The 15,967-nt window shown below is 37.1% G+C and overlaps 1 protein-coding gene across 1 annotated transcript in view; it reads left to right on the top strand.

Annotated features, from left to right (window-relative positions):
• FAM83B (family with sequence similarity 83 member B) overlaps positions 1 to 15,967 on the top strand; it is a 78,372-nt gene that overhangs the window by 20,576 nt on the left and 41,829 nt on the right. The window contains exon 2 of the mRNA XM_053603686.1: positions 1,551 to 2,054. Within this exon, the coding sequence (XP_053459661.1) occupies positions 1,599 to 2,054 (456 nt within the window). The 5' untranslated portion in view covers positions 1,551 to 1,598. The remainder of the gene's footprint in view (positions 1 to 1,550; positions 2,055 to 15,967) is intronic.

Here is a 15,967-nt window from a genome sequence, read left to right as displayed (position 1 = left end):
GAGACACTGTTTCCCATCCATACTTCTGGTTTGGTGCGTGCTTGGTAATTCCTTATCCTTGCTCCCCTGAATAATTTACGGCTCTGGTCCATTCCTTCATGAATTCTCAGTATGAAGAGACTCTTCATGACTCTCATGTCTTCTCATGACTTTTTTAACACAGTTTGAGCTAAAGAGTTAACAAATAGCAATGGTTTTTTGGGTTACTCTCCCAGATCAGATTTGAGTTGTGGTAGTGCTGAGACTTAAAGGGTTAGTGGAAAATTTATAATTGGGGCGGGGCCACTGACAATGTCTTTGGTCCAATCAGCTTTTTAGTGCTGTAGCCCATCGTGGAGTTGTACTTTGAATCACGCAATGAAGATTGGGACTTCAAAAGACTGGACGGTCCAGCATTTTATCAGTGAAGGAGGGAATGGATGGCTGACTGGAAAACAATTTGTGGGCATTGTGAAGGATGAAGTATGAGCTTGGATGGCCAGACTTTGGTAACTAAATCTCAGAGGTCTGAACCGGCTCTTGAGTATTCTTGTCTGTTCCTCACTGGGTGTTTTAAAGCTGAAAGACTTTCCTTGCTATCTGTCTTCTGTTCATTCCCCAGATACCACCAGCCTAATTGTTTTAAACACAAGTTTTATTGAATCATAAAAGCCTCCTGTTTCCCTCCATATCTGGCTTTATCTTTTCTATTCAAATTTGTCTCTGAATCCTAGTAAAGGGAACCTGTTTTCCGACATTCAGATCTTTTTTCTTTTTTTTTCTTTGTGATTCCTAAATATACTAAGCTCATGTATCTGTCCTATGCTTTTGCTTGTTTTTACCCTTGTGTGGGATGAAAATATTTCTTCTTCACCTGATCAGATTCTAACTCATTACCCGAGGATCACCTGAAGCCCAATTCCTCCACAGGGCTGTCCCAAATATATTTACTCTGTATGATCTCAACTTAGTTTTTTTATTCTTGAAGCACTATATCCAGGCATTACTTTTGGAACCTTAAGCAGTACGTAGCTTTGTTCAAAATAATGACTAACAGTTTTGTGTATACAATTTGTTCTTCGACTAATTCATAGATTTCCGGAAGACAAGTGTTTTCCTTTTTACATTTCATCTAGCATATTATTATAGGCAGGACCTGTACTCGGTAGAGATTTACATTAATGGCTGACTAGGCATTTATTGTATTCTAATTCTGTTTTTACACCCAAACTGACAGAAACTGATAGCAACATGTTTAGTCTCAGATTAAAGTAAAGAAAAACTTTCTGGATTTCAGAGGAGGAAAGTGTATTATCTTAGGTGAAAAATTGAAAGCAGAGATACCTTAGAAAAGGCAAATCAAATGGCAGTCTGTGAAGGAAATCTGTTTAGCTTATTTGTGTGAGATATGTGAATTACAACACTATTAATGTCATTTTAGAAATGAAATATATACCATTTTGAGCTGCTGGTAATGGAAATGAATAAATGTAAAAAATAGTTGACATGTATTATAAAATGGTTGATTACAAAATTCTGACGGATCTTGATTTCCTTCTTTTCAACACTAGATACTTCTCACCACTGCATGAATGGACATTTGAAAGTGCAGTAATCAAATGCTTGTAACCATGGAGACCTCATCAATGCTTTCCTCATTGAACGATGAGTGTAAATCCGACAACTACATTGAGCCGCACTATAAGGAATGGTATCGGATAGCCATTGATACTCTGATTGAACATGGCTTGGAAGCATACCAAGAATTTCTTGTCAAGGAGAGAGTTTCAGATTTTCTGGCTGAGGAAGAAATTAATCATATTTTGAAAAATGTCCAGAAAGTTGCACAAAGTGCCGCACATGGCGCTGATGATTCCTGTGATGATACCTCGTCTTCAGGGACGTACTGGCCTATGGAATCTGATGTGGAAGCTCCCGATCTTGACTTAGGCTGGCCATATGTGATGCCTGGACTCTTAGGGGGAACCCACATTGACCTCCTCTTTCATCCACCAAGAGCGCAGCTCCTTACAATAAAGGAAACTATACGGAAGATGATAAAAGAAGCCAGAAAGGTAATAAATAATATTTCTATTTTGACATGAAAAATTTGAAATAGGTACAAGAGTACAGAGCAGGATAACAGATGTATGTGTTAGTAAAATAATCTCTGTGTGTATAGACTGTACCTGCTATTTTCAAGGAAATATTCCTACAGGTGCGTAGGAAAGCTGTACTTCTCCTATCTTGCATGTATCGGAGAGCATAGCATTAGGAGCCTGTTAAAAGTAGAGATTTCCTTCTCTTTTTAATGAGCCCAAGAGACTTTCCTCCCCAAAAGGTCAGGTATACGGGTTGGGAATAAAATGTGTTGACACTTTCATAAATTTAAAACACCTAACATTTTTCTTACTCCTTGAAAAGAAATATGTTGGTAGGTCCGGTGAAGGTTTCCTTGTTCAGATCAAGACTGAGTACTAATTCTTGTTCTGAATATGTTTATGCTGATACAAAAAGCAAAGGTTTACAAGAGCATAGGTGTTTTCTGAGTTGTGTGGAACCAGTATAAAATCAATGATAATGTAAGATTCTAAAGAAAGTTCCTGGTATTTAGCATTTTGAGGTCTTAGTGCTTTTTATCAAATATTGGTATTGTCTTACACATCTCCCAAATCCTATTTTAGAACTTAAAGTGTAGAAATTTTAATCACTCAATAAAAGTTATTGAATATTTTCTGTGTACTCAGCGCCGTGATAGGCCCTGGGAGATTCTAACAAAATTCCCCAAGCTCAACTGAGTGTTTTAAAATGTATAGCCAAAAAGTTTTGATTTTTAAATAGAAAGTGTCTGTATATTTTTTTAGTTACAAAGACTTGATGATATAGAAATTTAGCTCTAAAAGGGCCTTTAGGATGCATATACATATGGCTTTGCTTTCTTCAGTTGTCAACAGGACGCAGAAATGCTTGACAAAATGGGCTTTTGTGAAGTACAGAAATGTAAGACCCTTGAAATCTACAGTCACGTGGTGGTAGTTTGCACGAGACCGGCAACTAAAAGCCTACTGATCATGTTAGGGAGAAAAAATGTTCCGAGGCTAATATCAAATGTAAGCTTTGCAAAATGAGGTGATTTTTTCCCCCCCGAAACCTTTTGAGCTGAAATAGCCTGACTTTGAGCTATAACTCATCTAGGAGTACTATATTAATACAATATTAATCTAATCCAATAGTTAGAAAATTAACTATACAATCTTGCACACTGAGGGCCCAAACTTTTATTGAATACATGGAAGTGTTAATTCAAATTTCTGAATTGAACCATAAGTATTTTTTAAACTGTACTATCCTATGTGTTGTGAACAAATGATACGATACAATTGTATTTTGTAAAACAACAGAAAAAAAAATCAAGAATATATAGAAGTCCATCTAAAGGCAGAATAATAAATATCAAGTACTAACATTTGCTAGTTTCTGTTTGGGGACACAATGTGCTTTCGAACCAAAATGTTAAAGGAAAACTGAAAAAAAAATCAGTGAGGGTTAAGATTATTGTTGTGGTAACTCAGTAGTTATGCATACAGTGGTGGACACTGTAGCTAGTTTCTTTGGGGCATTACATTTCTATAACATAAAATATTCATTTAGGAGCTGTCATAAGTTTTGGGGGTAGCACTCGCTGGAAACTGATCATTAGTCATGACTTTTTATTGTATTTTTCTTACTAATGTGGCAGTTATGTGTTTAATGATAGTCTATGGTAATATACTCTACCTGGTCACTGTCTGCTGAGAATTCCCACTTCAATTAGCAAGCTAAGGAAATTAAGGCCCATACCATAAAACAGTCATCTAATGTTCTGCCTCTTTTCCATAAAATCAAGGTGGCATAAAATAGGAAAGAGAATTTTACCTTTATTGTATTGGGTATACATGTGTCTAAGCTGACATCTAAGGAAGGATTTTTGATCTTATAAACTGAGTATATTGCAATTGAATATAAATCATGACAGATAAGGTAGTTGGTTTCTGTAGCATTTGAGAATGTGCTAGTGGCTCCCAAATGCAATAAATATTGAGTCCAATTGGGTTAATATGCATGGAATATATATTTCTCGAGTATTTTGAAATTTCTTTATGTCACCATGTTTATTGAAAGGTTTTTGAAGGATCAAATGCTCTGGAAAAAAGGTATTAATGCTATTTAGAAAAATTCAGATTAGTTATCCCATAACTGGACAAAGTTCTATGACAACTTTTAAAATGAGAAGAACAAATATTATGAAATAAAGGCTTGTCAGAATACATTGGTTTTTAAAGATTAAATATGTTTTTTATGACTATCATTTACTCAACAGATAAGTCTCATTCTTATCCTTTGAAATAATGGGAGCCTAGGAGTCATCAGGATAAACTTTGTTTTTGAATCTTTTTCAAAGGATAAATTGCCTTAATAGCTAGCTCAATATATTGTCATGGCGTTATAAAGGGATGATTTTTTTTTAAATATGTATTTGAATAATATATATCTTAGTGGCTAGAATAATGTTTCTTGCCTCACCATTTATCAGGGAGATTCTTTTTGTGATCAACATCGTAAAACTCTGCAGATAAGCAGCCAAACAAGTAGGGCTAGGAACCAGCAAAGCAGAACCCAGGAATTGATCTCAGATAAGAATTTAAGTCTATTTTCAATGTTTTGTTTGCAATTGAGATAAGGTATTTCTAAAAATAAATGCCATTTTGTAGAAAAATCTTAAATTAATGAGAAGAATCCAAAAGCAGTCTGCTTAGAAGTTCAGACATTTGAAGTGTGATTATGAGTGTCAAGGTAACTTTCTGGTCCCTTGTGAAAGGAATTAAAAATGATGCTATAATCCATCCATCTTTATTGGAAATATTTTCTATTTATACTTCATGAATTTATACGCTTTTATTTCTAGCTTAAGTTATATATAATCTGAATCATTTTATATCTTTATAGTACTTCAAAAATCTATTGGTTTTTAATTAATTTTATTGTTGCGAATTGTTACTTAGAAGTGGTTTACAGGATTTTTTTCTTTCTTTTACTCATTTTTGCTTGTTTTGTTTAAGAATTTTCATTTGCTAAAATCTAATTATAGATAATAAGTTACTTGTGCCCTTAAGGAACATCTTTTAATTTACTGGCTCTTTTTTTTTTTTTTTAACCCCTTTCTATTTTTCAGTATGTGGCTGACCTAATTACATATGGGTTATCTTTGTAAAGTCTGATGGTGTCTAGCAAGACTTTTTCCCATGTAATTATTTTTCTCCCAAGAAGTGTTCCCAAGATGATATATGCATATATTCCTAATTACTGTGAACTCCTCTTATGAAAACATCCCCTCTCATTACTTAAAAAAGTCATCTTTCATTAAAGTAATTTATTTCCCAGCCACTCAGTGGTACATATTTATAAAGTTATAACTTCAGATCTAAGTGTTTCACCAGAATGTTATTTGCATCTGTTTCCTAATTCTAGGGTAGCGTCTTTTGTGAGAAGTGAATCTTACTCTTGCAAAATATGGAATCAAGAAGACATAGCAAAAGTCCTGGTGAGAATTAGGGCAGAGTCATTCCTGAGGTGCTCTGTCCTACATCGCCTGAGTTCAGGGCTTGGTTCCTCCCTGAATCATTATTCCTGGGTGTGTCTGTTATGGCCTTGGGAGTTATTAGTAACGTAGAGAAATGTTAACTATCACTTGGCCCCACCGATGCAAAGGGGAAGATGAAAAGATGATGGGAACTCTTTCTGGGAGTCAGCTGATATTGTATAAGTAGTAATACAGGATTAGAGGCTTGGTCACCCGGACTCTACACTAACGGTGGCATTAAACAGGTTATTGCACCTCCCTGGATATTTTCATTTATTTAGGGAAAGAAATAAAGGAAAAGACTTCATGTTTTGTAAATCTAGTGTCATTATCTAAATCTGTAATATTGCTAAGTTGCTTACCAATTTAGACTATTTTAACGTGTTCTATACCTTGCTAATTTAGTTCTTTATAGGATTTTTATGGTGTCATGGCATGTTAACCTCTGTCTTCATCACTTTCACTTTGCAACATGTCCTGCCCAGCTAAGTGACATTTATATATTTGTCAGTGCTTTCATCGGACTAGAATTATCTCTGTCCTAATGTTCCCAATTTTTATTAAGAATTTTCTCTCTGACCTATCTCTGTTTTAGCTGGTACAGTGAATCCTTTTATTCTTTGAATTTGAGTCAAAATTAATATTTTCCAGGAAATCTATTTTGCTTCGTCAGATTTAATGACATTACCATTCTGGGACATTAAGTTGAACATCTCTGAATAAAATGTATTATATGTTTATAATATTTATGTGTAAGTGTGTATTTGTGAGAGAGAGTGAATGAGGAAAGGGAAGAAAGGAGGGCGGGGGAAAGGAAGGAAATGAGGAAGGCAGAGCGAGAGAAGGACTAGGAGAAAGGAAGAGTCAGGGGCAAATGGGGGGGAGATAGGAGAGAAGGAAAGTGGGAAGAAGAGAGAGAGGACGGTGCTTGTTACCACTGTGCTGGCTTCACCGTGCCAGTGATTACCGTGTGTATGGGAATATTTTGTCTCGTCCAAACTCCTGGTGCCGTGCAGAGAGATAACATGTTTTATACTTTTTTCCTGTTCATTTGTCTGATTGCTTCCTCAACTATTACCAATAACCTTGCTGAAATTAAGTATGCTATTTTTAATGCAGTTACTTAAGAGAGTGCAGAGAGGACAGAGGGGGCATGGAGGGACTTGTTAACCTTGTTGGAAGACAGTTTTATGCTTCTTTGATTGACTTGATAACTTTTATGGACCAAAAGCTATAGACTTTTTTTTTTTTTTTTAAGAGGTATCATGAAATGATATGAAGGCTCGGAATCTGTGGTTCCTCAGGGCTGGGTTGAATCCCAGCTCAAACAGCTCTCCATTATTAGACAGGACAAGTGCAACCTTTCTCCTGTCTGTGGAATGGAGATGCTAATATTTCATAGACTCCCTGTGAGAGTTGAGTAAAACAGCCCACATCTCTCACATGACACCTACCATGGGATTTAGCACCTGGGAGTGGACTGAGCTTCCTCCTTTTCCCTTCTTCCTTTCTCTTCCTCTCCCCCCTCTCTTTTCTCATCCTCCTTTTTCCACTTCCTCCTCCTCCTTCCACTATACTATGCCGTAAATTAATTTTGTTCAGAAAAACTGCTTATGTTTTTTCCATCACTGTAATTCGTCATTTGCTCTTTGAACGTGAGAGCAATCTCTGACCAAATTTAGTATCTAATAAGACAGTATCCTACTGGGAAGATGAGCTGGGATTACAAACTATTTTTCCTGAAAAGATTTAAACACATTTCTCAGTTTTCTTAAAGATTATATACACTTCATCACTTGCAGAGCAACACAGTACTGGTTAAAACTGAGAAAACATTGATTAAAGATAAGCGTGTTCAAAAAGAGGACCTACTGGGAAAACAGTTCAGATTTATCTATTTTATGTTCATGATATGCCCTTGTGAAAAACTATTTAAACGTTGAAGAAGAAAAACAATGCCAGACCATAGTTTCTTACTTGAACATTCAGAAAGACTGAGCATCCTGGTAAAAAAGCTAAAGAAGACCGATATTTTCTACAGAGCAAGAGGGAAAAAAATGGCCATTTCTTTTTTGTCTGGAATTTAAAGAATAATAACTGTATTTAGATTTTTAAATAAAGACTTTAGACAAGGGTTCCACGTGTATATAAAAGAACAGGCTTTGTGAATTTTTGAAGTTCATGTTTATTATAGACCTCACATCTTGGTATCTAAATTTGATGGAATAACTATTAGGTATTGTTACTTACTGTAAAATTTCTGATATAATGCTAACGAGAATAAGGAATATTATTTAATGCCTACCCTAATTGGCCCTTTTGGCTTAAAAGTTCTCGTCTAGTGATAGTGGTGCTATTATTACATGCTTTGTTGAAGAAAAAAAAAACTGAAAAGTATGAAAACATAAAAATTCGGAGGAGGCTTTTGGTGCTGGCAGCAACGCCTAGCCAGCGGTCACCTCCCTCTGCTCTCAGGGGTCCGTGTCCGCCAGGGACGCCATCATGATGAAACACATCATCTCCTTCTCCAAGGACTTTCTGGCCCAGGGCATTGCCACCATGCTCTTTTCAACATGGCCATGGCCTGGACCCAGCAGGCCAAGTTGCTGCTGCTGCTGCAACGTGCTCACAAGCCCATGGCAGCCAGCAAGCAGGACCAGGGCACTGTGGACTTTGTTGTGCGCATCCCCAAGGAGCAGGGGGTGCATATTATCCTTTGTGGGGACAACTAGTCAAGGTCATCGCTACTTTCCCCCCTAAGCCCTCAATTTTTGCCTTCATGGATAGGTACAAGCAGCTCTCCCTGGGGGACGTGGACAAGCACACAATTCTGAAGATATTATGCCACAACTTTCCTCCACTTTCTGTACCCACTGGATTTTGCCAGAACCCACTTGGCCATCGATGCTGTGAAGTCACGCAAAGAGCAGAAAGTCAGGGGCCTGGGAGACTGTCTGATAAAGATGAGCAAGTCCAGTGAGGCCCAGGGCCTGGATCAGGGCCTCCACGTCTCGGGGCCGGGCATTATCATCCACCAGGTGGCCCAATGTGGCATGTAGGACACAGTTAAAGGCAAGCTCTCGAACCCCAGGAACTCCCACATGGAGGTGAGCTGGACGATCACTCAGATCCTGACGGCCTTGCCATGCGTGGCCTCCTACCCCTTTGACACTTATTGGCTGTGAACAATGATGCTTTCTGGGCACCCAGGAGCTGACATCGTGCACAAGGGCATCCTGTACTGCTGGAGGACGATCTTTGGGGACCGAGAGGACAAAGCCTTCTTCAAGAGTCAATGTTCTCAGGGGTATGGTAGGAGTACTGGGGGGCTTCATGCTGGTCCTGCGTGTGGAGCTGAAGAAACTCATCTAAGGCAGCTGCCCATGGTGGGTCTTGGGGACCAGAAGAGCCTCGTGGAATCCTTAACTGCCACGGACCATTCAATTCAAGAAATTCTAGCCACTGTCCTAGCCAGATCATGTCTCTAGAGGGCTAGGAAGGGGTTCCTGATCATGCATGCAGACCATTCATTACTGAGGGGAGAGGAATCATTGTGGGCCACTCAGACCTAGAGTCCAGAAGTTTGTAGGACTCGTGTTGTGTAAAGTATTTATTTAAAAAACAGTCATGTCTCCCATTTGTTCTTAAGCACTACCTCCACTTCTGCACAGTGAGCATTTGGGATTATGTTCTCAGTTGGACATTCTGCTCCAGAAAAATAAAAACAGGACATCAGAGGGTGAGTTGGTCTGTAACTTGGTTGCAGACCAAAATCATCAGTAACTTCTAAGTTTCAGATGTTTTACTCTGCAGTATATCATTAGGTAAAATCTAAAGACCATGATTTATCTTGTAATAGATTAAAAATTGGCAATGTAGAAAGAAATTTAACTTTAAAAAGAAAAAAATATATAGTTACTTCTAAGTTACAGTAAATTTATCAGAGACTGCCTTGCTAATAATCACTTATACCTCTATTAATAATTGGGAAAGAAGGATTTGAAATGTGTGTTCTTTAGAAGTGCATAAGAGAAATGTTTAAGACCATTTGCTCTAATCAACTATTACTCTTTGATATTCTTATTAGCTGAGAGAAACAGCTCGTGTAGAGACTGCCATGGTGTGTAGAGTCTTTCTACTCAACCTTGAGGGATTGTTATTGACTATAGTATAAGATTTACTTCTGTGTATCCTGGGAGGTCTGAAGTAGGATGCTTATTTATTATGATTGTTTATGTTTACTCATATTCTTTTCTATCACAAGTTTAAAATGAAAACCAAACACTTATGTAGTTACTTACCAATATGGGTAGTATTTTTATGATGACATACCTCTCGTAATTTTTTGTAAAAGTATTATCATAAAATACCGAGCTTTTCTAATGCCTAAATAACCCCTAAATATCAGAGGTATATAATTTAGCGGTTTTACAAACTCACATTTTCAGGGTTAAGCTGGAAAAATTAAATATGCAAAGGAGAAGGAGCAGGTGATATTCCAATAGGGCGTGAAGGAAGCATGGGCAGAGATTTGACTGGAGACATTCTGGCTTAACATTATTGTAGAAGTGATAAGCTGAGGATCTGAGGGACACACTGAATCCTTAACTGTCATGGACTATCGACCTTCAGATTAACTATCATGAGAATAAGAGCATACTGCTTTCCTTTACTTGTCTGTCCTCTTAATAACATGAAAAGGTATGTTATGTTTGCCATGATAAGGGCTGCAACATCACACCAACGTTTTGTATTTAAAGGATTCTTCCTGCTTTTCTGTAGTTGCTACAGATCCATTGTGTGGTATAGACTTCATATCGATTACTGGTGTCTTTTAACCAGTCATTCTTAAAATTATCTTGAAAAAAATTGGTTGAATTTTATCACCAGGCTTGGAACTATTATCTGATTTTGAGTGATGGATTTACATTATACAATCTAGTAACAATAGCAGGTAATATAGTTTGAGCACTTTCGTGTCAGGCACCGTGCTGAGTCCTTCACATACATTATCTTAAGCTGACCTTCACAACAACCTTGTGAAATATGTGCTCTCGTTGTCTCCATTTTACTGATGAATAATCTGCTTTCTTATGATAGGCATGACTTTAGTGAGTGGTAATGGAGCATACTGAAACCAAATGATCATAATTGGAAGGTAGTAATGACCAAACATTCCTAAATGGAAAAGACCTGATTGAGAGGGTCCTGCATTGAGATCAGGGTATAGAGATGTGGAACCATTGGTTTTTCAAATAAACCAGGTACAAGGACATCACTGGGTGGTAGTCAGTTGTCTGAAATAACTCACCTGGAACTGACAGAAGGTTATGATAAGTAGATGGGGTGTAGAGTCTAGAATGCAGGCCAAGTCAGAAGGCACCCAAAGGAAATGAGTTCCCCGCATTGGAATATAGGGGAAATGTGAAGCAGAAAGAAAAGGACCCATCAGATAATGAAGTTGTCCTTTGGTTTCTACTGGGTGCAGCTATAAGGGAGATAAGTCCGTCTTTGGCCAACCTATAGGTAAAAGTACAGCAGGCCATTCATTCATTTCGCAAATATTTATTTATTGCCTGCTGTATGTCAGGTACTATTCTTAGTTCTGGGACTATAGATTAGAATAAAGAACCAAAGAAACTGCCTGCACTTAAATGATGCTTACATACAAATGGGAAGAGATAGATAAGATGCATAATAAATAAAGAGCACAAAGGAGAAAAAAACATAAATATAGTTGGTTAAGGGAAATTAGGAGCGGTGGTGGGCAGATAGTTTGCAATTTTAAATAAGGTCCTCATAGTAGGCCTTAAGAAAATGACCGTTGAGCCAAGATTTGAGGAAAGAAGGAATAAGCTGTGTGGATAGTTGTGGAACACACTGGACATAGTGGAAGTTTTAGGTAGGGACATGGCTTCTTGTTTGTTAAAGGAACAGCAAAGAGGCCAGTTGCTTGGCCTAAGAAAGCATAGGAAAGATGAGGAGAGGGTAAGTTCAGAGAGGTGACGTGGAGGCCAGACATTGGAGATCCTCTGGGCTACTCGTAGAAGCTTGGCTTATGCTTTGTAAATTGTAGAAATGAGATTTAGGGCAAAAGACAGGTATGATCAATTTCAAACATGCTTTGTCCTAAAAGGATATCTCTGGCTGCAGTATCAAAAATCAACTGTAGGGTTGGAAGAATGAGCGTATCTGAGAATAATAAAATAATTCAAGTGTGGGATGATGTTATCTTAGGTGGTCAAGATGGTGCTGGTAATGGCTAGACTTTAGATATATTTTGAAGGTGGAGAAATGTGGGGTGTGAAATAAATTAAAGATTACAAATGCCTTGCAAGATTTTGGTCTCAGCAATTGGAATGATGGCATTGTCCCTGGAAGGGACAACAGAGACATCAAAGTTGGGATCAGGCACAGAAACCGAATTATAGGGGCCTTCATGTCACCACCTTTGTCAGAACCTTGAGCTGATTGACCCATAACCCCAGCCATGAGACATGTCACATAGGACCCACATTCAGTGGCAAGAATTCAGAACAGTCCTGACCGTTAGGGCCCAGGAGAAAAACAGATCTGGAAATAACTTGGATAAAATTCACATGCCAAGGATGGGTAAATAAAGAGTGTGAGATAAGAAGTAGGCTGATAAGATGCTGACCCAGGACCTAATAAAACAGACAATTATCTACCTTGCCAAGAGCAGAACCTCCCAAGGCTTAGTCTTTTCAAACAAACTTTACAGGCAGTTATTAGGCAATTTCCATTTGCTGGGTCAGGTAAAAGTGTCACTCAGGTCACTTTTTAAACAGGCCTTTTGGGATGAATACATTCTGAGAGCTTGGCATTTTCAGACAAGGAATGTGGGAGAAGTAGCATAGGGTAGAAAGTGAGGGAGGCAGGGCTGTTTGAGAGATGTTGATTGTGGCCAAATTGTACAGATTCTTCCATCTTACTTTGTAGAAGTGAATGGTGGGAAGTCACAGAATGTTTTTGAGTAAGACAATGATGTCATCAAATCTCATCCTGGGCATATTAATATCTTGTTTCAGTTAGTAAGACAGAGAAAAAGATAAAGCAGGTTGTACCCAGCATTGGAACACTAGTCAACAATAAGCTAACGACAGGCTGAAGCTGACTCAAGTTCAACAGAAAGCAAAACATCTTCTCGAAGTGAAAATACAGCCTCAGTTTCCTGCTGGAATAGAAAAGAAGTATAACCACTTCATTCTTTCATAAGGAAAGTGCTTTTTTGTCGTAAAGCTATTTTAAGATGTAATTATCTGATTTTAAGTTAACAAAATTTATTTCTGTGCAAAAACAATTTCAACTATATACACACAGTTTAATTATGAATAAGCTTGTTGGGTTCTTGCTGTGAGTAAGGTACTCTATCATGTCACACAAATAGAAAAGGAAACACTTCAAGTGAGAGGCTGATATTTGAGGGATGTGGTAAAAGATTCATGGGAAATAAGTAAAATTCTGTGGGTGAATCACACACACACACATACATACATACATATCTGGGTTATGTTTTTTTTTTTTACCTACCTTTTTGCTCTTTGGGTTATCTAGCATTTTAAGGCTACTTCTTGAAATTTCAAAGTAAAAACAAAGAAAAGGACATTTCAAAGTATAACAATTATGATACAGCCTTCAAATTATGAAATGCCTTCAAATTATTTGCTAGCAAACATGTTCCTGGTTTAAGACATGGATATATTAAGGTCAATTTTTTTCTTATATCTAAAGTACGTATATTCTTTATAGAAAATGTGGAAAAGTACAAACAGGATTAAGAAAATAAAATTCAATTGTAATCTCCCAGTAGAGAGAATCATTGCTACTAATGTTAGAAATTTTCTTCCCCATTAGATATATAGACGAAAAGAGAAATTCAGGGATATACTAGTGTGTGTATATGTATTTCAATACCTTATTTAAATAGAATATTCACATGCGGGATACTTGAGATCATGTAATAGGTAATATAAAAATATGCTTCTTGTCTTTCTTTATTTAGAATTTTTCCCATAGAAAATCATTGATTTCCTGTACTGAAATGGAAAGGTATAACAAAACTGGGGGCACTGGGAGCTGCCTTAGCTGTAGGGAAATGTAAACAATAATGAGATTTACTAGAGGAAAGTCTGCTTTTTACCATAGCAGTTGTAAATAATATCAGTGATAATGCACTTCTCCTTAACTCCCACGATCTTCCCCACCTCTTACTCATCACCTCTACCTCTTGGGCTACCAGTGCTGATAGAATGAAGTTCTCATGGTAATAATCTTTTCGAAATGAGAAAAGCCTTATAACTGTTTTTTGTGTAATTATCAATAAGAAAAATTAATAAGGATACATATTCTTTCAAAAATGAATACTTTCCTTTGAACTAAATTAATTTCATATTAATCACATCTTGATTTTTTACCCCCATGAACTCAAACACAAGCGATATTTCAAACAAATAAATGTGAAAAGCCCAAACATTGACATTTGGCTAAATATCAATCCGATAGATGCTACTAAAAAATCCATAATCATGAAAAAAATTCAGTATGTGAGTCATAATAGTAACACTTCAGCCTATTGAAATTCTAGAGCAATTGCTGAAGAAAGAATCTGAGGCTCGTGACCACTTAGTCTTTTTACAAATGGGCAGTGAGAAATTGAGAAAGTTTGGGAGACAGAAGTTATCCAACTGTTTAGTAACTAGGTAAGGACTGATAGTATTGGGGCATCTGGACTGCTAAGACTGTTTTATCAAGCTGCTTTTCTTGTGGAAGGAGAAATAAAATTTATTTGTTGATGGCACTCATGATATCTAATGTTTATTGCTACGTGCCAGGCGATGTTCTAAGCACTTTAAGTGCACTAACACATTTATCTTCCCAGCAGTTCTCTAAGACAGGTACTTCTCTTGCCCTCTTTCCGAGGTGCAGAGCAAAGAAGTTAAGTGATTTATCCCAGGCTTTAGAAGTAGGAAAAGGAAGATAGGCCCTATCTGAGCTGGGTAGTGGGCTCAGACAGAGGCTGCCCGGGCTTCTAACTCCGATGGTGCACTATCTCTGATAGACCACTCCTGGCTGGCACGATGCAAGCCATCTGAATACTCAGGGCAACCCTTTTGTGCAGGTATTTTTGACTTCTCATTATCTGCCAGGTAGGATCCAACTCATGAACATGGCGTGTGAGAAGCTCTTTGTGCCAAGTCCTTACCTTTGTTCTTTGTCGCCTCCCACTGCCTCCATAAACTTCTACTCCAGTGCTACTGAATTGCCCTTCTCGGAGCTTCTCATGGGAGAAGGCATTTCTTCCTAATTTTGTATGTGATTATTCCTCTACTTGGAACATCCTTTCCCATTTTTTGCCTCCCATTCATCTTTTAAAATCTACGTTAAATTTTACTTGTTTGGGAAATCTTCGATCAGTTCCCTTACCAGACTTTGATTGTCACCTTTATGCTTGTCTTTTTTGTCATAGGACCTGTAAATCTTCAGTTATTTTTTTCTTATTATTTCTTAGGTTATTGCCTTTTCAAATTGATTTAGAAGAATGTTTTATGCTATATGTGATAAAGAGGGCTGACTGTACACTTTTACCTATGAAGATACATGTGCAAACTTTTCCACTCCTCACTTAAAATCTTAGAAAACAACCTCCAAATCCTTGACACACACTAGCAGATATTTAATTGTATTGAAAACTTTATGGGGTTTAAGTGTTCCTGGTTTTAAAGTCCCCCAAAATTCTGAAAATGTATTTTTAAATGGCATCATAAATATCATACAACCATACATCATTTAGTAGCAAAGTTTGTTGACATATGTAACTTTTATATTTTAACTATGTATTTTTTTAATTGTTTAAACCAAAGTAAATGATGCCATATTCTATTCAAAATATGAAGATAAAAATCAGCTGCAAGAGAAATCAAATACAAAAATTTTATAGCATTATATTCTTTAGTTATTCTAGAAAATAATTACATTCTAGAAAATGTACGTTTGGGAACATGCGATGTATTTTTCAAAATCATTTGCCACATTAAAATAATGACTGCGTTCACTGAGCCAAGCATATCAATGTTTCTCTTTTTCTGAGTTACACTTTGAGATAGTTTATGTCAGTTGTTAAGTACCTGATTTGAAAACTATGTAACCCATCCTCAAAATAAAATACTGCTTTGTCGGCTGCTTTTTTATGTTTTTGTAAAAGTAGACCTATTCTGATTCAATCAACAGAGATTTTAGGATCTATTTACAAAATTTCACAGTAGCAAAATCCCTGTAGCTCAGAGTCATAGATTTCCCAGAGCTTAGTTTCACGTTAAAGCATATGTCCACATTATTTTATTTTTTAAG

The sequence above is a fragment of the Nycticebus coucang genome, chromosome 9, assembly GCF_027406575.1.
Source record: "Nycticebus coucang isolate mNycCou1 chromosome 9, mNycCou1.pri, whole genome shotgun sequence".
NCBI classification, from domain to species: domain Eukaryota; kingdom Metazoa; phylum Chordata; class Mammalia; order Primates; family Lorisidae; genus Nycticebus; species Nycticebus coucang.
This window is presented reverse-complemented; position numbering and strand designations above follow the sequence as displayed.